The sequence below is a fragment of the Lagopus muta genome, chromosome 20 (genome assembly GCF_023343835.1).
Source record: "Lagopus muta isolate bLagMut1 chromosome 20, bLagMut1 primary, whole genome shotgun sequence".
In the NCBI taxonomy this organism is placed as follows: domain Eukaryota; kingdom Metazoa; phylum Chordata; class Aves; order Galliformes; family Phasianidae; genus Lagopus; species Lagopus muta.
The window spans coordinates 7,179,608-7,200,749 of NC_064452.1; the positions used below are offsets into that span (position 1 = coordinate 7,179,608).

Genomic DNA, 21,142 nt, shown 5'->3' on the forward strand with positions numbered 1-21,142 from the left:
CTGCAGCTCTTCCCCTTGGCTTTCTCAGTGCCTTTGTGCTGGCACAGCCCAGGAATTGCCATGGTGACCTTCAGCCTTCCTCCCACTGAAGTGGGGCTGATGGGTGCACCCAGCACTGGTTTGAAATACATCCAAGAGGATTTTCCATCCGACTGGGCTGTGTGGTGGCCAGGAGGGCTGGTGGGTTGCAGGGACATGGCATGCTTTGTCCTGGGGTCATGTATCCCATGCCTCCACCTTCTCCTTCCTTACAAAGAAAGACAGAAAGGTCTGCTGGATAATAAACAAAAATCAGGTTATTACCTGCTTTCGGTGCCTAAGGATGTCTCCTAGCTTAATTAAGTTTAGCAGGGCATTGGGAGGTGCAGAGAAAACATATCTTTTACCTCCTGCTACTTTTTATTCAGGTTACTTAACTTGGGAAAAATTCAGCAAGGTCACACGTGCCTTTGGTGAACTGGCAAAAGGGTTTTGCTGCTGCTGGGGGCAGGAGAGAAAACGGGAGAGAAAACTGAGCTCTGTGCATCCAGCTCCAAAGTACAGAGCTGTGAGAGCCAACCTGGGCTGTAAAGGGAGAAAAGGAGAAGGACCACGATGCTCCTGGGGAGGGGCAGGGGAGAGCTGCAGATCAAGCTGCCTGCAGAGCAGTGGGCTTTGCACAGTGATGGACTGGGAGCCACGTCCCCCATCTCCATGTCTGCCTGAGGGACGGCAGTGAGGCCCGGGAATGGAGTCCCCAGTGCAAACACTTGGTGGCCACCTGGTTTTATCACATCACAGGGCATCCCTACTGGGCACAGGGTAACCAGAAACTCTCTGAAGACCTCTTCAACTTGTGCTGATGTACCATATCTCTGCTGCATTGATCCAGTTGTCAAACTAATGAGATCTGTTTCTCGTGCAGCGAAAGCCATAGGAATATCAGAGCCGGTCAAAGTTCCCTACTCCAAGTTCCTGATGTACCCTGAGGACCTGTTTGTGGTAGGTTTGCCAGAGGGCATCCTGCTGCGGCGTCCCAACTGCTTTGGGATTGCAAAGCTGAAGAAGATCCTCCAAGCAAGCAACAACATTCAGTTTGTCATTAAAAGGTGAGCAGGAGGAGTGGCCATCCCATGGGAAGATGCTGCAGGTTGGAACTCCTGCTGCTAGGGATGCAGCAGCCATGCAGTGTCCTGGGCAGTATCCATCACTTGGTCACCTACAGTCAATTTGCTTAATCAGGAGCAGCCAAAGCCTTGAAACTTCAGGGTGCCAGATGTGGGGCAAGGAGAAGCTTTCCTATGTGCAGTGGCTCATCCAAGGCCCATGCATATCTGTGCATGCCACAGGCACCAGGATGGATGCTGTCCCTGTTATGAGGAGCAGGGGCTGTCCTGGAAGGTGGGGGAAAGAATCCAGCAGAGATGGACAGAAAATATCTAGGTATTTCTAAGGGTTTTTTATCCAAACAACGATGACTTTCTGTACATTGAAAGCAGTTAGGCAGGCTTTCCCTGTCCCCGAGAAATGTTGGGACCACATCTCATGCAAATTTGGAGGCGCTGATTTAAGCTACTCAGCTGTCACAAGCTTAATCTTATCGCATGGAGTGTTACATTGGCTCACTAAAGAGCCTGTCAGCATGAAAATTATTTCTGAAGTTCCCCCGCTGTATTGCAGGAGCTTTGAAATTGCATTAGCCAGATATGTTTAGTGGGTTTGCTGCTGTAGGAGCGTTATCCTCAGTGATAGATGGGGCAGTAAAACGTTGATGGCTTTGCTGGATGGGGATCTGATCACACTGTGTCTGCTTCTTGCTGTTATTCAGACCGGAGCTGCTGGCGGAGGGCATTAAGGAGATGGCTTTGGACAGCCCAGGAGCTAAAGGTAGGGCTTGAGACCTGTTAGTGATGGGGTAGAAAGGGAGGGAGAGCACGTCCCTGCAGCACATCTTGTGCCACCTTGTTCTTGCCCTGTGCAAAGGCAGTCGTGGTGGTCCCGTGGCCCTTTGGTACTGCTGATGCTAATGGCTCTCTGTCCCCTGCCCAGCTGCCAGCGACTGTGGTGATGCACTGCTGGATGATGCCGTGAAGAGACAGGGCTTCCAAGGTGGGCTCTGAAGGGGACAGCTGTGGAAATGGAGGAGCTGTGAGATTGCAGGGCTTGGAGGGTGGGAGAGGAGGAGATGGGGAAAGAGTCGAAGGGAAGATGGAGGGCTGGTGCACAGCCATGGGTCCACACGAGAGGCTCTGAACGGAGCCCTAATTAAACAGCTTTGCTTATCTCACCATCTGACCTTGTGAGACACATAATGAAGTCTTCTAAGATTTGGACTTTGGCTATTTTTTGGTTTCTTCTTTAATATATAAACACCGCTCCCATCCGCAGTGCATCTCTCCAGTGGGGAGGGTCTGTTGGGGCAGCTGTGTGCAGGGAAAGGGGCAGCAATGAGGATCCTGTGGTTTGGGATGGGTGAGCTCTGCCCCACTCCTCAGCCAGGGATGGAGGCCTTGAAAGGGTTTTGGCTTGTCAGGCTTTCGAGTGTGTTTTATTTTAACGCTGGTGATTATCACCACTGAATCTTTGATTTCATGCAGCTTTTATTCTTAGCAAACAGGCGGGGGAAAAAAAAAACCCACATATTTCTGTTTAGATTATTTTTAAGGACTTTGAATGGCCTACTCCAGAGATTAGCTAATTGCAAGATAAGGACTTTCCTATAATTAGAAAATCGTATTACTTAAAAGTCACAGAGTGCCTTTTAATTTAACAGCAGAAGTCCATAATTGTTCCTTTATTTTACAGAAAATTATGATGCCAGGCTTTCCAGAATAGACATTGCTAACACGCTGCGGGAACAAGTCCAGGACCTGTTCAATAAGAAATACGGTGAGAAATCAGGGTGGGAGCTGCTTTAGCTGCTTTCATTCCCCTCTGGCTCATCCCTGATTTTTCACCCTTACCCATCCCTCTCTCCCAACATCTCCCCATCCGGAGCTGCTGTTATGCTGGGTGCACCAGGATATTGGATATTAGGAGCAGTTGCTTCTCAGAGAGAGCAGTGAGGCATTGGCACAGACTGCACAGACTTCCCTGGTGGTGTTTGGGAGCCGTGGAGATGAGGCACTGAGGGATGTGGTCAGTGGTGTGCTGGTGGAGGGGTGGCAGTTGCACTGCATGATCTTATTGGTCTTTTGCAACCTTAATGATTCTATGGTGGGAAGGAGGTAGGGAATGTTGGGAAGAGAGTAAAGGGATCCGCAGGCAATTCTGTGGCACTGCTCTTCCCATCTGCCAGGGGGATGTTAGGGACAATTGCTGTTATCAAGCAAGACAGGGAAATGTCATTATCTCATTTTCTAGATGGGGTTGAGGCTTGTCCAGGTTCCTAGGTGATCGTTTAACAAACCAGTACAATTATGGCAAGGAAATCATAGAATTGTAGAATGCTTTGGCTTGGAAGGGGCCATAAAGGCCATAAAGATCATCTACTTCCAGCTCCATGCCATAGGTTGGTTGCCACCCACCAGATCAGGGTGTCCAGGGCTCCATCCAACCTGGCTTTGAATGCCTCCAGGAGTGAGGCACCCACAACTTTTCTGGGCAGCAGTGCCAGTGCTTTGCCACCCTCAGAGTAAAGAATTTTTTTCCTAACAACTGACCTAAATTTCCCCTTTTTTAACTTCAAGCCATTCCCCTTCAATCCTGTAGCCAGATGTGAGAGACGGAGCGTGGATGCGATGTTCACTGTAATGTCCCCAGGCAAACAGCTCTGGGTTCTCCATCCTTCCCACCAGCTCTGCCTCCGGACCCATTACCCCCATGGTTAAGGCTGAATGTGCTGCTCCTTGACCCAGCTCACCTGGCTCTACAGTGGGGTTTGGGAGGACTGGGATGGAGCCAGAACCACTGTCAAAATTACATCGCTGCCATCCCACATGCTTACCTCTTGCTTCTCTTCCAGGTGAAGCCTTGGGGATTAAATACCCCGTACAAGTGCCATACAAGAGGATCAAGAGCAATCCAGGCTCGGTGATCATTGAAGGACTGCCCCCTGGCATCCCCTTCCGCAAGCCATGCACCTTTGGCTCACAGAACCTGGAGAGGATATTGGCTGTAGCTGATAAAATCAAGTTCACGGTGACGAGGTACGGCCCTGAGGGCTGCCTGCCACCCCACAGGGGAAAGGGGAAGGGGCTGACTTGGGATTGCCATGCCTCTACCTAAATGCACAGCTTTGGTAAATACCACGCAGATCTCCAGCCCCAGGGACAGCAATTCAGTTGGCAGCCAATGGTTTGGAGTGGGCTATAAAGCGTGGCATCCTTTGGCTCTCTCCTCCCATCCGCTGCCCAAGGAGGAGGTGAGGAGGTGCTCAGGGTGGTGCTGGCAGGGCTGCAGCCCCCAAAACAGCTCAGTGGGATGAAACAGTGCTGGGTGCCTCTGCAGAGACATCCGTGCTGCTTCTCTTGGAGACCTGAGGTGGGAGAAGCTTGAGGAGCTTGGGGGAAAAACAGATTTTCCTACACATCCATTACTTGCCGAGTGTTTTCCCAGGTGTATACTCAAGATGTTGCCTATGAAATCTTCATTTTGCCTCCTTTGTTTTACAGGCCTTTCCAAGGACTCATCCCTAAGCCCGGTAAGAGATGGTGCCTTTTTGCCTAAGCAGTGCTTGGCCTTGCTGTTTGTTATTAGTCAGGGAGTTGCAAGATGTGAATGGCACGCTAATTTTATCAGCTGGAGGAAGGTTGCTTATGATCTTGCTTGCCTGTGTTTCCTTTTTTGTTGGGGTTTTTTTTTGTGTATGTTTGTTTTGTTTGATGCATTTGATAATGTTCCCCTGACCGAAATAGCTGGGCTCAGCTTCACCCACGTGCATGGCTGCTATTTCCTTGAAATGACAGCATTTTTAAAGAGCTGATCTAGGGCAGGAATCTGCTTTCTGCACTGAGGGAGTGCTGTGTGCTCACCTGTGGGCCTGCACCACTGCTGTGTCCCACCATGGCTGCTCCATTGCTCCCTGAAAAAGAGAGTTGCTGCTGGAAATGCATCCAGCAACCCGCCTTTGTTTCCAGTGTCTGTGATTACAGCCAAAGGAAGAGCACAGATGGGTGCAAAAAGCGTTGTCGTCTTTTATTGATGGCTTTCCTTTTTCTTGGCCAGCCTCCATGGAGATGGCACAATTTAGGCAAGCGAAATCTGACAGGGGGGAAAACATTTATATGGCCTCATTGGAACTGCAGGAAGGTGTTAGACTCCAGAGATGGCTCTGACAGCAGCAGTCTGTCTGACATGCAGTGCATGGTCCCCATTCCCTGCCCAGCCATCTCCATGTGGAGGTGCCCCACGACCCCATGGGTTTTGGGTTAGGATTCCCATCTTTTGGTGCACAGCCCGGAGGTCACACCTCACATCAGCCAGATCTTAAATGGGACAGAATTTGGCTTTCAGTGGAATCACGTGGATGGGAACGAGCTGAGGACGCACCACTGCTCCATCCTCATCTTGTCTTCCTGCTCCCCTGCTATAATCTGGATAATTACGTTAAGAGACACTGATCTGACACAAATCACACCATTAACAAAGGAGCATATCAGAAGGCAAATACTTCAGCCTGCCAGCTGGCTTGGAAACGCAGTATGATAGATAGAGATGTAGAAAAATTGGATTTTCTTTTCAATGCCCAGTATTTCTCTTCCTCCTTTCCTAGCTGAGTGTGTGCTCCATGGGTTTGTCCATGCTAGCACAAAACCCAAGATGTTTTATCTTTGTGTTGTTTTACCTGAGGGGGCTCGGGAGGAGTTCACAATGTCTCTGCCCCCTAAAAGCCCCACTGACAGCAATTAACCTCTCTCCTGCTTCTCCATCACCGTATGCCTCAGTGGAGGGTGGTAACACGGTTGTGTATCTCCATGCATTAAAATTGATTGCTTTTCATCTGCCTTAACAAAATGAATAGCCACAGATTAGACGAAATTCAAATGTAAGAGAGGCTGTCATGTTCCTTTCACCTCCATCTCTTGTAGTGGTGCCCTGCCACGTAGCACTGAGACCAGCAGAAGTGCATGCTTGGCATTACAACAAAATCAATGGCAATCTCTTTTATTTCACAGAGGAGCATTAAAATGAAAGCAATGGTTACGCCCAAACAGAATGGCATTGCAGTGGGTTTGAAAAGCTGGAAAGCCCAGGAGATGACTTTATGAATTATAAGGGAGGTTGTGTTTTTGAGGATTGCCTTGCCAAAAGTTAGGTGAGAAATACATGTTTTAAGGGAGAAAGGAAACTTTAGATAAACATTTTTTTTCCCCTTGAATCACTTGGGTGAGCTGGGGTTTGCCTTCAAGCTGCATTGTGATATTTTGTTTGCTATCTGGTGCATCTCCTGCATGGAAATACCCTCAGAGCTGCAGGGTGCGTTGTTCTCTGTGGGGATCCCATTCTCTGAGTGCAGCAGATGAAGGCATGTAAGTCCAGTCTGAGTGCTGGTGCTCTTTCCCTGCACATTATCTCTGTTTCTCTGCAAGGTGCTCTCTCTGGATATGAGCTGCAGGGATCAGACTGGCTGCTGTGTGTGCAATGAGCTCTGTGCTCAGCAGATGGGGTGTTCGTGAGAACGGGCCGTTTTTTGGGTGCTCCCCATTGTCCCCAGGAGGTGAGCACTGCCCTGCAGCACAGCTTTCCAGCAGCTCTGGGAGGTTCAGCTGTGATCGCAGTGCTGCTGACCCAGGTGCCTGCTCTCCTTGTAGTCAGCATCGATGGGGGCTGCAGTGCAAAGCAGCCAAAACCCAGCTGGGCTCCCCCTGGGGTTGTGTCCCATGGGCACCATGGGGTGTTCTCTATTCCAGTTTCCTTTCCCCCCACCACTGGCATCCAATTCACAAACACTTTTTGAAAGCAGAGCAATCTTTCAGCGTTAGAACAGAAGTGGAAGTGATGGGGTGAAGCTCCAGTGCAATAAACACTGCACTTATCCTTTCTTTTCTTCTTTCCCGAGGCACAGAGATACAAAACAGGCTTCATTTGAGCCTTTGGAAAAAAAAAAAAGAATCAAGCATTCTGTATGTTAATTTTTATGTGCTTTGATTGAAAATGTACACCAGCTCCATCTGTCCTATTCCCCAAACTCCCTACCACCCTGATAGATTATTTCCCATACTCCAATTAATAAAGTAGGGCAGGCAGTGTTCTTTAATTAAAAAAGCCACACATCCAGGCATCCTTTTTTTTTTTTTCTTCTTCTTTTTTTTTTAATCATGAGAGCACCATCCTCTGCAGGACTTTGATGAGATGTGCCTCACGTTGGAAGCCCCTAATGACAAAAAAAGGAGAGCAAAGCCCTCGGTGCGCAGTGTTTGGAGCAGAGCACGGCTCCATTGCTGCAGTCCCAGGGCTGCCCCTGTGCTTAACCCCTACCAGAGCTACTGAGTGCTCCTTCCTTCTGCTCTGCCTTCCCTTCAGCCAGGGTGAATGATTGCTTGTTTACCTCTGAGCTGGTTAGTGATGTGAATCGGAGGGTGGAGCACCAAGCGGATGATGGTATAAATGGCTTTAAATGAAAAGAGGGGAAATTTGCATTTGGTTTGGGAAGGAATTCTTTACTCAGAGGGCTCTGAGGCCCTGGCACTGCTGCCCAGAGCTGTAGGTGCTCCCTCTCTGCAGGTTCCCCATGCCATGGATGGGCCCTGGGCAGCCTGAGCTGGGGGGAGGCAGCCAGCCCATGGCAGGGGTGGGGCAGAGGGGGCTGCAAGGACCCTTCCAACCCAACCATTCTATATGATAAATGACTCTGTAGCTTCCAAGCCTGTATCTAAACACCTCTGTGCTTCAGACTGCTTTGAACTTTGCTTTTCATTTCCTTGTTTTCTCTTCCATTAACTCACACAGCATCCCTGCGTTGAGAGGGCAGTGCTAACACCCAGCTAATCCTGGCCTTTGTGCTTTGTGCTTGCTTTGCTCCTGCTTTGCTCCCATCAGCCTCATACCCCGCTTCAGTCACCAGACCTCTGTTTTTTGGGGTCATACTGTGTCATGGCTGCACCCTGGCATGTTTCATGCTCTGTGCCCAAGGGCAGCGGTGTGACCCTGGGGGTTGGCTGAGCACATGTGTACTGGCAGGGCAAGGAAGTAAATTATCTTTCTTAATCAGCATGATTTAATAACAGCACCTCGAAATCCCCACCTGCTGGAAGTGTTTGGGTTTATTTTACTGATTTATTACCAATACATTTTAATAACAGTGGTGGCTGACTTCACCTCCTATCTGTGCTCAGCTCCATCCCAGCACCCTGATCCCTGTCCCAGGTTTTCCTTTCCCATGCTGGCGTGCCTTGCTTGCATCTCTTCCTCCTTGCACGATGTATTCACCAAAAACCATTGGCCAGAATTTTGCAGCCTCGGCTTTCCCCAGCCTGCTTGAAATATTCATGTCTCTGCCTATTCCGAGATGCTTCGTGTTGCTCTTATCTCTGCTCAGCCCACCAGGACGTGCTCCCCTGCTTGCCCAACCCTTCCCCTGGGCTTTCCCATTTGTGGGACTGTCAGCACATTCTGGCCCAGCCCCCCTGCTGGGGTTCTTCCCCAGGAAATCCATTTCTTTTTGATGTCGCATGTTGTGTCGAAGTCAGCAGCGAGGCTCAGCCTCTCCTTGGGGAGCCCTTTTCTCCATTTCCCCCCATTGCTGCAGAACTAACCCAATTCCCTCTGCTTTCCATCTGCTGCAACCTCTGATTTTCCCGTGCATCTCTCGGGCTCCCACGCTGTAACCTCACGGGATGCTCAGATATTGAGTATGTCATAAATCAGAGCACAGTCCAGTCAGCCCGTGGCACCCAGCCTCCACCATCTTTGTCCCACGAGGCCTTGGGACCTGAGGAATTTTATAGGGAGAGCATCGCCCTGGGTTTTGCTTTTGTTTGTGAACAAGAAACCAAGCTGTAGCACTCATTGCTCTCTTTTTCTTTCTCTCTTTTTGTTTTCTTCTTTTAACTTGTGCTGTAGCCCCTAGACGGATAACGTCATTGGAAAAAGCGTACGCTGCTTTGAATGGTACGTAGCTCAGTTGATGCATCGTAGATGGTAGCAGACAAGAAATGCATTTTAATGTGCGAATGAAAACGTGTAAAACTCCCAAATTTCAGGTATTTTTTCCTCTCTTTCCCTGTGATGCCGAGAACTGAATGATGCAGTATGTGTTAACAGTATTCTGTTGTTGTTATTAATCCTCTCTGCACGTCTGGCCACGTGTCTGGATGCTTAGTGCCTGCTCCCACAAGTCCCACTTGGAAAACACGCATAGGTGGAGCTGCTTCTGATTGTATTTAAGCCCACGTCACTGTGGAACAGCCTGAAGTAATGTTAGCGTGTTAATGCAGAGGTACAGTGAGAAGAACCTCTGGGTGCCCCATCCTTGGAGGTGCCCCAGCTCATGGGTGGGCCCTGGGCAGCCTGAGTTAGTGGGGGGCACCAGGCCCATGGCACAGGGCTTCGGTCTGGGTGGGCTGTAAGTTCCCTTCCAACCCAAACTGTTCTATGCTACTGTGGTTTCAGCTTGGATATTAGGAAACATTTCTTCTCAGGAAGAGCAGTGCTGCAGTGGCACAGCTGCACAGGGAGGTGGTGGGGTCACCATCTCTGCAGGTGTTTGAAAACCATGGAGATGTGGCACTGAGGGACGTGGGCAGTGGTTTGATGGGGTTGGTGATCTTAGCGGTCTTCTCCAACCAGAATGGTTCTGTGGCTCTATGAAATGCCTCAGTGGCATTGATTATTTTGCAAAGCCAAATGCCTGAATGTCAGGGCAGGCTAAGGTCCCTCCTGCCCTGGGGTGATGGGATCACAGGGCCCTGGGAGCGATGCCACGGCACAGAGCCTCCTCTCTGGCTTCTCTGTTACGCATGCTCAGTTCCAGCTTTGCCACGGCACTCACATATCCCTGGATGGGAATTGAGGAGCACTGCCCATTGCACAAGGCACCACAAGGCAGAACAAACCCTGGGATTCTGTTTGTGCCCGTTGGGTCTCTGGGGAGCATTAGTGGAAAGGAAAGAGCTTCTGCGTTTGTCAGTCTGGGAGGAAAATGAAACAAGTGAGAACACGTCGCTTTGATGCTTCTTTGTCTGCTACCATCTATACATCCATATGGGTGTCTGCATACATCCCAGAAACTGAGCATAAATGACAAGGAAGTCACAGAGGGAGCCTGCAGGGTTTGCCCCCCGCCAGCCCCTTGCAGCAGCTGCCTCATCTCTGGAAATCAGAGGTTCTTGGGGTGCTTCTTTTAGTTTCTTCTGTTTTATTTGTTTTTGCTCCATTCATTTCAAGCTCCTTTTGTTGCCATTTCTGGGTTTGAAACACACCTTGGCCCGGATGTTGCTTCGTAGAAAGTTCTCCCCTTTTTTTCCTAGTTGTGGGAAAACACGTTGGGAATAAGAAATCAGTGTTTTCAGGCTCAGCAGCTCTAAGAGGAGGCTTTCCTGAGAGTGCAGAGCATTAAGGATGGAGCTTCTGCCCCTCACCCAGCTCTCCAGCAGCACAGCAGTGATTTGTGCCACATGGGCCACATCTCCACTCAGGGAGGCAGGGACCCACACATGTGTGTCCATAAAGCAAACTTTCAGGCCGTGTGATTGCTCACAATCAAATTAAATTGCCCCAGAGCGTGGGCAGAAGATGCTCGGGTCCTTGCTAGATGTGCCATGGTTTGCAGTGCCCACCTTGGCCCTGGGCAGAGGTGCCTGTTTTTTGCATGGCAAGCTCGGTTCTTGGTGGGAATGCCTCTGTGATTCCCATATTGAAGGAGGTTTGTATTCCAGGGCTGGGTTGGCTGTCCATGGCAAGATATGGAAGAACTTCATTTGGTCACTCTGTGGTGTCAGTGGGTGGCAAAGCACCAAAGCAGGCAGGAACCAAACGCATTCATTTTGTCCTGGAGCCCCTTGAGGCTGCTGTGTAGCTGTGAGAGGTCTCCTGGTGCAGGCATGGTGTTTAAAACAGGAGAACAGAGAAGAAACCGGTTGGCGTGATGAGGGTAATTAAAAAAGCTAGTAAAGCCAAGCTGATTATATGGCGTATTATAAAACAATACTGTACTTAGGAACCCGGCTATAAAAGCACTATCATAGTCCTTGATGTCACTTGGGGGAGCGTTTGTGGCACTCGGGGTCTGAGTCTCCATTGCTTTGCATATTTTGCAGTCATTTCCAGCACCGCAAAGTGGATGTAAAAGGCTCTCAACCATGTCAGCTTGCAGCAGACGCAGATCTGGCCGCGTTTTATAGCTCCTTCGTACAGAAGGTGCAGGCAGAGAACAGCGGTGCTCAGACAGGGCAGCACCTCGAGCTCAGCGTGATGGCAGCAGGATGGTTTCTCTGTGGGTCAGAAGGAGGTGGGGGATTTAATTGGCTGCCCTTTTTGCTTTGCAGATGAGGATGACGCCAACAGGCTCGGAGAGAAGGTGATTCTCCGAGAGCAAGTGAAAGAGCTTTTCAATGAAAAATACGGTGAGCCTCCCGCCTGCACGCTGAGCAGGGAGAGTTTGTTTTTGCTGACAGCAGCCGTAGTTAAAATTAATTAGGCCGAGGGGCTCTATTTATAGGCTGAGCACAGGGCAGCCTGCCGCAGCACGGGATTCTTCCTGCTGCAGCCTGGCCCTGGGGACTTTCCTGCAGGTGGGACTGTGACCTTCCTGTTGGGATGGGGAGGGAGTTGTTCAGTGCCCTCTGCGGGCTCCCTGTGCTGCCTGCTGGGTGTTTGGGAAAAGGAATAGGAATATCAACTGGAACTGGGGGGAAATAGGAGCTGGTGAGAGGATGCGCAGCCCTGAGTGGTGTCACTGGCTCAGCCCATGGGCTGTCCCCTTGCTGCTCCTTGCTGTCACTTAGTGGTTATTTCCCAAGTCCTGGTGGCTGCTCAGCCCCACAGCGGCAGTTTAGTGGCATCTGTGGGCAGCCAGTAGCCAAAAGTAACTGAAAGAGAAGGGAAAAGAGCCAGCTGATGGCAAAGAGGAGGTGAGAGAAGCTTTTAGGACCATGACCAGCACAAGAGGGAGGGATTCTTGCTGTTCTGTACAGTGCAGGAGTTAAAGGGGTACCAAGAGAAATGGACAGCAGGTTTAAGCTGCACAGAAGGAAGTACTTGCAGTGCTGCATGTGATTAAATGGTCGTATTTCATTGCCGTAGGATGAAGGAATTAAAAAAATGATTTCTGAAGCCATTCTATGATTCTGTGATCTGTTAAACGCAGCATGCTGGGTGTGATCACCACCCCAAAAGTGCTGATAGCTGGAGAAATGCAGGCTGGCAGCTGATAGGCAGGCAGAAAATTGGGCAGGCAGACATGGAGCAGCTCAGTGAGACATGGCTGCAACACGGCAACGCGGCCCCACGTCTGCCCTGTGGTCATCACAGCAGTTGTGGCTTCTTCTGTAGCTCTCACTCCTCAGGTTGGTGTTGTCCCAAGCCCTGTGGGGTGAAGCCTCATGTTCTTTGCTCTGCCCTTACAGGAGAAGCTCTGGGCTTGAACCGACCCATCATGGTGCCCTATAAACTCATCAGGGACAGCCCCGATGCGGTGGAGGTCACCGGGCTGCCGGACGATATCCCTTTCCGAAACCCTAACACCTATGACATCCACCGGCTGGAGAAGATCCTGAAGGCACGGGAGAGCATCCGGATGGTGATTATCAACCAGCTCCAGTAAGTTCTTCCAGATCTGTGAGCACTAATTAGGTATTGTCCCCGTTTCTCCAGCCAGTTGACTATGTCCCCATAGAGCCACCAGCACGGCACCGTGCTGCTGCACACCCATGGAGAGCCTGTGTGTGCCACAGGAGGTGCTCAGCCATTAATCCCCTCTTTCTTACACAGTTTGAGATGACTGTGTTGGGAAGGGCATGGCATTGGCACCAGGGGCTGCCATGGGTCAGATCAGGGGATGGCCCAGAGACCCAGTGAGTTGTATGGGGTTTCTTCCCTGCCAAGAAGTGGGGAAGGTGTCTGCAGGCTCTGACCACGTGCTGTTTTCTTACACAGGCCATTTTCCGAAATCTGCACTGAGGCCAAACCAACAGGTAAGGGCTGGAACGTGTCTGTGACTTTCCTTGCAGTGTGGCAGAGAAAACAGATGAGCAAAACAGATGGGGGCCATGGGGAGCAGGCATTAGTCTCTCCTGCATCCCTCAGCAAGGCCAGGGGAAGGATCCGACCTGGAAAATGGAAAGTCAGACTCAGCATCTGCTCAGAAGCAACCTGTCGATTTTGGTGACTGTATTGCCATGAGCTGGCAAGAGACCTGTGCTCTTAGACTCAAATTTTCAGCGTGTTCTGGAGGATTTAACAGTCCCTTTCCCATTAGCAATTTATTCACCATGAGCAATTTATTCACTGGTTAAAGCCCTTAATTTCATCTGTCATTTATCTATTGAGCTTCTAAGGAAACAAGGTTTCTGTGATCCCTCTGAATGTGTTTTTCTGTGTCCCATCCTCCCCAATAAATTTCATTTAATCAAATGTGTCAGAATTAGCAGCTCTAGAGATAATTAGGATCCTTTTTATTTTATGAAAATAGGTGGCTAGGGAGAGGAGACAGACCTGGCAAACCTGCAGTTTGAGCTGATGTAGAATGAGACAGATGAGAAACTTTATATATGCATATATAAATGTGGGTATATCATATAGGATATCACATATACATGGGTATATCATATATGTATATATACACGCTGATATATAATCACAGAATCATTAAGATTGGAAAAGACCTGAGACTGAGATCACCACATCCAACCATTAACCCCCCACCATGCCCCCTGACCCCATCCCTCAGTGCCACATCTCCACAGCTCTTGGACACCTCAGGGATGGTGACCCCCCACCTCCCTGGGCTGTTCTCCCCTTAGCCACGCTTGTGGGGCACAGCCACCTCATTTTTTCCCTCTCTCCCTGCAGAAAAAGACAGCGGTGTTCCCAAGCGGAAGAGGAAGAGGATCTCCGAAGGGAACTCAGTATCTTCCTCTTCCTCATCTTCCTCTTCCTCCTCTTCCAATATGGAGTCTACGTCGTCAACAAATCAGATCTCACTTGTGGTAAAGCCTTCCATATATTAAGTGGTTTACTATCTGCCTTTTGGCAGCAGGACGCTGCTCTTTGCTCTCTAACCATCAGTGCTCCTCCTGACAAGCACTATAAAGCTCAGTGGCATGGCCGGGCTTGGAGGAGGGGATGCAGCTTTGGGGCTGCCCTTCCCTGCTGGGTTTGTCGGCTGTGTCAGTGGAGCAGTGCTCCGTGGGGCTCCATCCTGCCCAAATGGAGGTAATTGTGGCCCCATGGCCCCGTGTGCCTCTTGGTGGGACCCAGCATCCCCCTTCAGTCCTTATTCCGGGAGCAACGCTGAGCTCCAGCGCACATCTAAACTACAAAAGTAGGAAATGAAAGCAGTGGAGCTGCATTCAGCCTGTCCTCCCTCAGGGCTTGGCTTCAGTTGTGGATGTTACTAAATGCTTCTTAGAAAAAAAAAAAGTGAGAGAAATATAGTCTTAAAAGGCTTTTTTTGTTTGCTGGTGGTGTTTTGCTTTTGGGTTGGTTCTTTTATCTTATTTGGAAAGTGGGAGCAACTGCTCATGTCTGAACATGTCAGAGATTTGATGTTTGCATTTGTTGGTCGTGTGCTAACAGAGACTTCTGCCTTCTTTTTCTCTCCCTCTCTTTCAGCAATGGCCCATGAACATGTACATGTTAGACTATGGTGGTCTAAATGTCCAGATCCCAGGACCTATTAACTATTAGACCTCAATACCGAATAAGAACCTCAAATGAAAGAATAAATAAATAAATGTAATTTATGTAAAAAGTGTATATTCCAATATGTATCAATGCCTTTTAGTTTTTCCAATGATTTTTACACTATATTCCTGCCATCAAGGCCTTTTTAAATAAAAATAAAAAGTGTTGCCTTGCTCTTAAAAGTACTTATTTTATTACGTACATAATTGACAAATAGCATCTGTAGGAAGGAGAAGGTGCAGGAGGACACCTCTGTCAGAAATCCTTGTGCTTTGGCTGCTGATTGAAGTCTTTGTGACCAAGAGGTTGGGCTCGTTTTGGGGCTTCGTTTGCCACTGATGTCTTCAGATTGGAAGCAAAGGTAAAAACTCACTGGGAGCTGCAGGAGGAACGGCGTGCTGCCTTCTGACATGGTGAAGCTGCGGGGCTTTGGGCAGCCTGGCCCACTGGGGGTGTCCCTGCCTATGGGGTGGGTGAGCTTTAAGGTCCCTTCCAAAGCAGACCATTCTGTGATTCTCTGATCTGTGATCAGAGCTTTGGTGCCTTATGGGGGGAGGAAAGCTCCAATGGTCCGTTCAGATAGAGCTCTGGTGCTCAACCCATTCCATGGTGCTGGACCAAAAGCTGCAAGTGTTACAGAGAGATGGGGAGAGCTTCCTCTGTGCACCACAAGAACCAAATGAAGTAACCCCATCCATTGAGGGTTGTTATTTGGAATTTCCCCAACTTTACCTCCATTCCACCAGCAGATTTTGGCAGCAGAAGCTGGCGTTGCCGGTTGCTGTTATCACTGCAGGTATTTAATGTGGGTTTTTGGGTGCTGAGAGCTGTACTCGAGTGACACAATGGCAGCAAGTGCATGGCCATGTAAGGGGTCAGTGAGCAGAATGGTTTCCGTGCCCACATTCCTGCTTCCAGCTGCCACCTTCAGGCAGAGGTGGCATTGGTCACAGGCATCAAAGTCACTCACAGTGGCTTTTCTGAGTGTAACAGGCTGCTCTGTTGGCTTTATGAGTCCTCTCTGGATGTGCACAAATCCGTCTCCGTGCTGGCAGAGGGTTCTGAGCAGTGGCAGAGCTGTTGCAAACGGCTGCAATTTTATTTCCTCATCCTCGACTTGCTGTGGAGTTAGATGCAAATGATGGCACGAGATAATAAAAGCCTAAACAAATGCAGCAGAAGGCACGAGGCTGGCAGCTGGAAGAAGGGCAAAGATCTGTACCCATGACCCCAATTAGATGTGCAGTTTGACATCTGATCAGTTGGCATCAAAATCTGAAGTCTTTCATGTTTCTGCCTGGTGCTGAAACCCCATGGCATCTCCAATTAGGAAACAAAAAGAAAAGTGCTTTAGAGGTTAAAAAAAAAACACACTTTCTGTCTTCTAAAATGTCTGAAAGGGGTTCGCTCACAGATCAAACCACCCTGAGGAGGTGTCTCCTGGGAGAGCGCGTTCATTATATCTTGACTTCTCTTATTTTTTGCAGTGTAAAGGCCTGGTTCTGGAACACCGAGGGCGGCACTGAGGCTGGGTAATGAGCGAGGTTCCCAGCAATGGGCAGGCAGGGATCCCAGCACTGAGCCAAATCAGGGCGCTGAGCTGCACTGGGGACTCAAGACTGTTTAGAGAGCTGAGTGCATTCCTAAAGGCTAGAGAAGTGGGGGAAAAGGGAGGTGAGGGGGAGCCAGCAGGGCTGTTTCCACTCTTGGCTGCCTCATTTCCCCAAGTGGGTGCATGAGGGTCATTCTGGACCCAAATCCAGGTGCAGTAACTGCTCTGGACATGGCTGAATTCAAAGATTCCCCATGCCCCCGAGCTCTGCAGCCAGCTGGCACCAGGCTGGGGTTTGAAGATGCTGCACTCTTGTCACAGTTCTGAGGAGTGATGAGCAGCGATTCCTGCTGCACTTACATGCTGCCCTATTCCCCCAAACTCCAGATCTTGCTTTATTGCTGCTTTCCCTTAGCTGTAATTTTGCATCTTCCCTCGTCTTGGTCTTTTAGCACAGGATATTTTTATACACAGTTTTTGTGTGCAACGTGATTTTCTGCTGAATGGGATGCACTCTGTCACAATTAGAAGATGGAGATCTTAACACTTGAGCCATGTTCCTCATTTATTACTTTTCAAAGACTTTGGTGGTGTTTTTTTTTTGTTGCTGTAGTCTCTGTGTTTACAAATCCAATAACAATCCTCATTAAGAGTTGCAAAACATGAAGCCATTTTGATCCCAGGCAGATGGCAGCTAAATGAAGTTTAATTAAAGAATGAGCGCTTTGATTCAAATCATTTTTTAAAAATATAGTGCACGGAGATGCTGGAGAGCAGCATAAACAGCATCTGTGCTGCATTCAGAGCCCCGAATCCATTTGCAAGGAAACATTTTGGGAAAAAAAATATGCAGGGAAATGGTAAGTTTGTTGGCTGGGTTTAGGGGTTAGCACTGCGTGTTTGGGGAAAGGGCTGGGATGTGAATCTCCTCCAGGCTGAACACCCACAGCCCCCAGAGCCTTGCTCCATAGGAGAGATGCTCCAGCCCTCTGAGCATCCTTGTGGCCCCCTCTGGACCCATGCTGGGCAGCTCCATGGCTTTGCCATTTTGCTATTGGCAAAATTGGATGGATGGATGCTCCCTCCTCAAGGATCGGGAGACATTTCAGCTAATTCCAAAGAGTGCTATGGAATGTTTGTGTGGGCTCATAGGGAGGCTGGAGAAGTTGGGAAGCAGGAACTGCTGAGTGCTGAGCACTCAAGCTGGCAAAGCTCATCATGGGCAGGAACCTCCTGAAGGTAGCTGGGGTCTGGGTGAGCACCAGGGGAAGGCATCACTTGTGCTTGACTCCAGACACACAGCTCTGAGGATGTGCAGATCCACTTGGCTGTCCTGTTCCTGGGGGTCTGGAAGAGCAGGGAGGAGTGCAGGTAGCCTGTGGGAGGAGACGATGGTCCCTTGGTCGTGTCTCTTGGCTCTGGCTTGGTGCTGGTCTTGCTGAACCCAGTCTGATCCTGTTCTCTTGGATGAATACCAAGGGATCAGCCACTGGCAAGGGGCTGCTGTGCTGCAGCACAGCCTGGCACAGGGAAACCCTGAAGACCTGTAGTCCATTGGCTTGTGATGACAACTTCTGTCCTGCTTCAGAGCTTCTTCCAAAACAGGCTTTTCCCCTATATCCAACTTTGAATCAAACAGAAGAGGAGAATCAAAAAGACAGCTACAGGTGGCACTTCCACTGCTTTGCCATAGGATGGCACAGGTTTCTGTCCTACAGATATGAGCTGGATGGTGCTGGTGTCAGTCTGTGGGAGCTGGCTGCAGGCTCTGTCTCCAGGCCAAAGGCACTGCAGGGCAAATGAGTGGGACCTGGAGCACCCTTGGATCAGCATCCCTGCTGAATGCCCCAGGGCACTGCAGCAAAGTATGGAGGAAAATAATGTTATTACCTTGCAAGTAACTGTACTTATCATGTGCATCATGTTCCCAGTGAAAACAGGATGTCCTTACTTACTATTTAACAGAGAAAAAGCTCAGTGAAGGAAAACTGCAAAGGAATCGAGCCAACAGGAGCACATCCATGTGCTGTTCTGGTCCTCCAGTAGTGTTCTCAAGTGCAAAGTGTTCTTTGCTGTTCCTGGCTTTGGAACTGAAATTAAAATAGCTCGTAGTCTGGGAGAAGAAAAGACATCCCATCTAGCTACAGCTGGAGCACAGCTCAATGGGCAGCCCAGAGCCCTGGGCTCTGGGCTCTGGTCTGTATCTGACACTGAGCTTCTGCACAGAGTATAAAAGATAAGGGAATGCCACACAATTCAGCATCAGGACTGTTCCTGTAGGGCCTGGGGCTTCCCCCTGCTCCCCATCACCCTGCCACCAGCTCTTCAGCACTCATTGGTTTCACACACTGAGGTTCTCGCTCTCAGATGTTAGATATTTAGGCGTAATTTGTCAAGAATACTTAGATTTTCCCATGGATACTTCAAATGGGAGTCAAGTGAAACACCTTACTCTGTGCTTAGCTGGAGGTGACATTTGTAACTCATGCACATCTTGGAGCAAAGTTTTGTGACATAGCCTAAAACCTTTGAGTGCTAAAGAGAATAATACGTGTTTCTGAAGATGAAACAGAAGTAATGAGTCAGAAGAAATAAGTACGGATTGGTCTCATTTTGTTTCCAGGAGGAGACTGTGCTGAAGATGTAATTTCTCTGTTTTAACGATGACAAAAACGACTCTGAATTCTCCTCTCCACAGCAACTCCGGTGTTACAGCATGAAGAGAAATGCTTTTCTTGCCTGGTGTGAACACCTCATTCAGCCTGCAGCCGATGCTCATCTGGTTGACAAGCAGAGGGGAAAGCAAAGGGACACGAGGAATTTAGGTCCCAAACTGAAGGACCAGTGCAACCGGCCGGACAGGAAATGGCGACCGGACCCCCTCACGCAGGATGCCCCTCCAAGGCCACCGCTGCCCCCGCGCTCCCTCCCTGGGATTCGCGCCGCTCCGCCCCGCGCGGGGCACGATGGGAGTTATAGTTCGCCGCGTTACACACCGCGCGCTGTGGAGAGGTGTGGCCGCAGGGGAGCGGACTACATATCCCAGCAGCCCCCGCGAGGCGCGCGCATGCGCAGTGGTACACGGGTGAACAAAAACCTCCCCCTCCACTCCCCTCCCCGTGAGCGGCGCTGTGCTCAGCCCGAGACCGCGAGGGGAGCAGCGGGGCCTCTGGGCCCGTCCCAGCGCCGAGAGGCTGCTTTAAGTGGCCGCCGCCACTGCCCGCCGTTCCCCTCAGCCTCTACAGCCAGCGGTGAGCGGCGGGGTGGGATCGGACCTTGTGGGTGCGACGCGGGGATAGAAGGCGGGAGAGAACCGCTGTTCCCCGGCACCCTGAGGGGGAGGGAGGGCAGCGGGGACCCTCGTGCTGTGGGCTGGGAGAGGCTCCGGGCCCGGCTCTGGGGGTGGGGGGGGCTTCTTTTCCTCCGCGGGTGGAGGCGGAGCTCCGCATTCTGCCCGCCCCCCGGGATCCAGGTGTGGGGACAGGAGGAGGCGGTCACCACTGTGTTGCCGCCGCCTGCTATTGGCTGGCGCCGGGGGCGCGTTTACCGAGAAGCGGTCGCGATTGGGTGCGGGAGGAGAGGGGCGTGGTCTGTATGCAACTAATGTAGGGGTGAGGGCCCATGGGCTCCTGGGATGGGGCCGTGAGGACGGGGGGGGCTCCTGAGTCTGCAGTGCAGGGATGGAGCTCCGTGCTGACAGCTTCTGTGCTGCTCCGTGGGTAATGCCCTTGTTTTGTATTCCTGCCTCGTGAGCAGTGTGGTTGGATGCTGTTTTTTCATTTTATCTAAAACTTTGTCAGTGTACGTTGGTCCAGAAATAGTGAGGTTTGAATTAAGTATTGCTTTGCTAGTAGGCTTGAGGGTGAAAGGAATCAGAGATGTTCTTAAAGTAGCCAACGTTGGGATTGTTTTGTCTCTTTAAGTGGTCTTTAATAGTAGTAGAGGTAAAAGGGCATTGCATCTTCCTGAGCATCACAGATCTGCCTGCACCCCTGCAGGGTTTCTGTGCTCCATTAGCTAAGGCACGTCAGGATTAATGTTTTCTGAATCAAACTGAGGGAGAAAAATAGAGCTTTCTTGTAGCCAGTATGAATCGTCAAAAAGATTTGCTTGTACTTAACAGCTGTGCGTTCTAATCTGTGCAGTTCTGATATGGTGCCTTCTGTCTGAAGGCTGATGTTTGGGTGCAATTAAACATACCTTCACCCTGAAGGCAGAGCAGCTAAGGGTTGAGACCAGTAACAGCCAGGCAGCAGTCTGCCTTCCAGGTAGAGCATTCATTATAAATCTATGTTCCTCCTTATTCCAGCTTGGTAAGGCAACAAGTGCTCAGCTGGAATGGCATTTCTTATAGAAGGGCCCCTGCTGGGCTGCTTTTCCCTGGGAGCAGCAGATCTACAGCAATGTGCAAGGCTGAGTGCAGGCACGCTTGCAGCAGCAACTGTATTTTGGAATTCTTGGTTACGAGTCTTTCCATCTGTACAGTAGGATTGGTTTTAGTGTTTTTAGTGCTGCGTGGTCGGTTTGCTGCTTTGGCACTGTGTGAGACTGATGAGGAATTTGGCTTGTGCTGCTTCAGACAGCCTGAGCAGGAAGAGCTGCAAGAGGGGAGATAGGAGAGAAGTGAACCTGCAGAAGCAGAGCAGAGAACTGCTTTTCTCTGCTTCCTCTTACGGATGACATCTGTTTTCTTCCTATGGCTGAAAAACTTCAGCTTGAGGAAAAACATCTGTTTGAGCACAAAAGAAAGTAAAGCAGCGACAGATTGAGGATGAGGGGTCCATCACTCCAGAGACCCTTATTGGAAACTCCAGATCTTCTGGCTGC

General features: G+C 50.0%; 2 protein-coding genes across 9 annotated transcripts in view; both read left to right on the plus strand.

The window, feature by feature from the left end:
• GTF2IRD1 (GTF2I repeat domain containing 1) overlaps positions 1 to 14,921 on the plus strand; it is a 50,692-nt gene extending 35,771 nt beyond the window's left edge. For 2 of the 4 annotated variants that reach the window (XM_048966838.1, XM_048966837.1), the window contains exons 17-28: positions 905 to 1,088; positions 1,808 to 1,866; positions 2,029 to 2,088; positions 2,785 to 2,868; positions 3,944 to 4,127; positions 4,593 to 4,621; positions 8,983 to 9,030; positions 11,406 to 11,483; positions 12,486 to 12,678; positions 13,015 to 13,052; positions 13,930 to 14,066; positions 14,692 to 14,921. In XM_048966838.1, the coding sequence (XP_048822795.1) occupies positions 905 to 1,088; positions 1,808 to 1,866; positions 2,029 to 2,088; positions 2,785 to 2,868; positions 3,944 to 4,127; positions 4,593 to 4,621; positions 8,983 to 9,030; positions 11,406 to 11,483; positions 12,486 to 12,678; positions 13,015 to 13,052; positions 13,930 to 14,066; positions 14,692 to 14,766 (1,169 nt within the window). In that variant the 3' untranslated portion in view covers positions 14,767 to 14,921. The remainder of the gene's footprint in view (positions 1 to 904; positions 1,089 to 1,807; positions 1,867 to 2,028; positions 2,089 to 2,784; positions 2,869 to 3,943; positions 4,128 to 4,592; positions 4,622 to 8,982; positions 9,031 to 11,405; positions 11,484 to 12,485; positions 12,679 to 13,014; positions 13,053 to 13,929; positions 14,067 to 14,691) is intronic. The other 2 variants (XM_048966840.1, XM_048966839.1) reach the window with 2 other exon arrangements.
• A 4,472-nt stretch (positions 14,922 to 19,393) lies between these two features.
• Positions 19,394 to 21,142, plus strand: part of GTF2I (general transcription factor IIi) — a 50,534-nt gene continuing 48,785 nt past the window's right edge. For 4 of the 5 annotated variants that reach the window (XM_048967081.1, XM_048967082.1, XM_048967083.1 and 1 more), the window contains exon 1: positions 19,934 to 20,034. In XM_048967081.1, the coding sequence (XP_048823038.1) occupies positions 19,937 to 20,034 (98 nt within the window). In that variant the 5' untranslated portion in view covers positions 19,934 to 19,936. Of the gene's footprint in view, positions 19,567 to 19,933; positions 20,035 to 21,142 lie in introns of those variants that run through there. The other variant, XM_048967085.1, reaches the window with a different exon arrangement.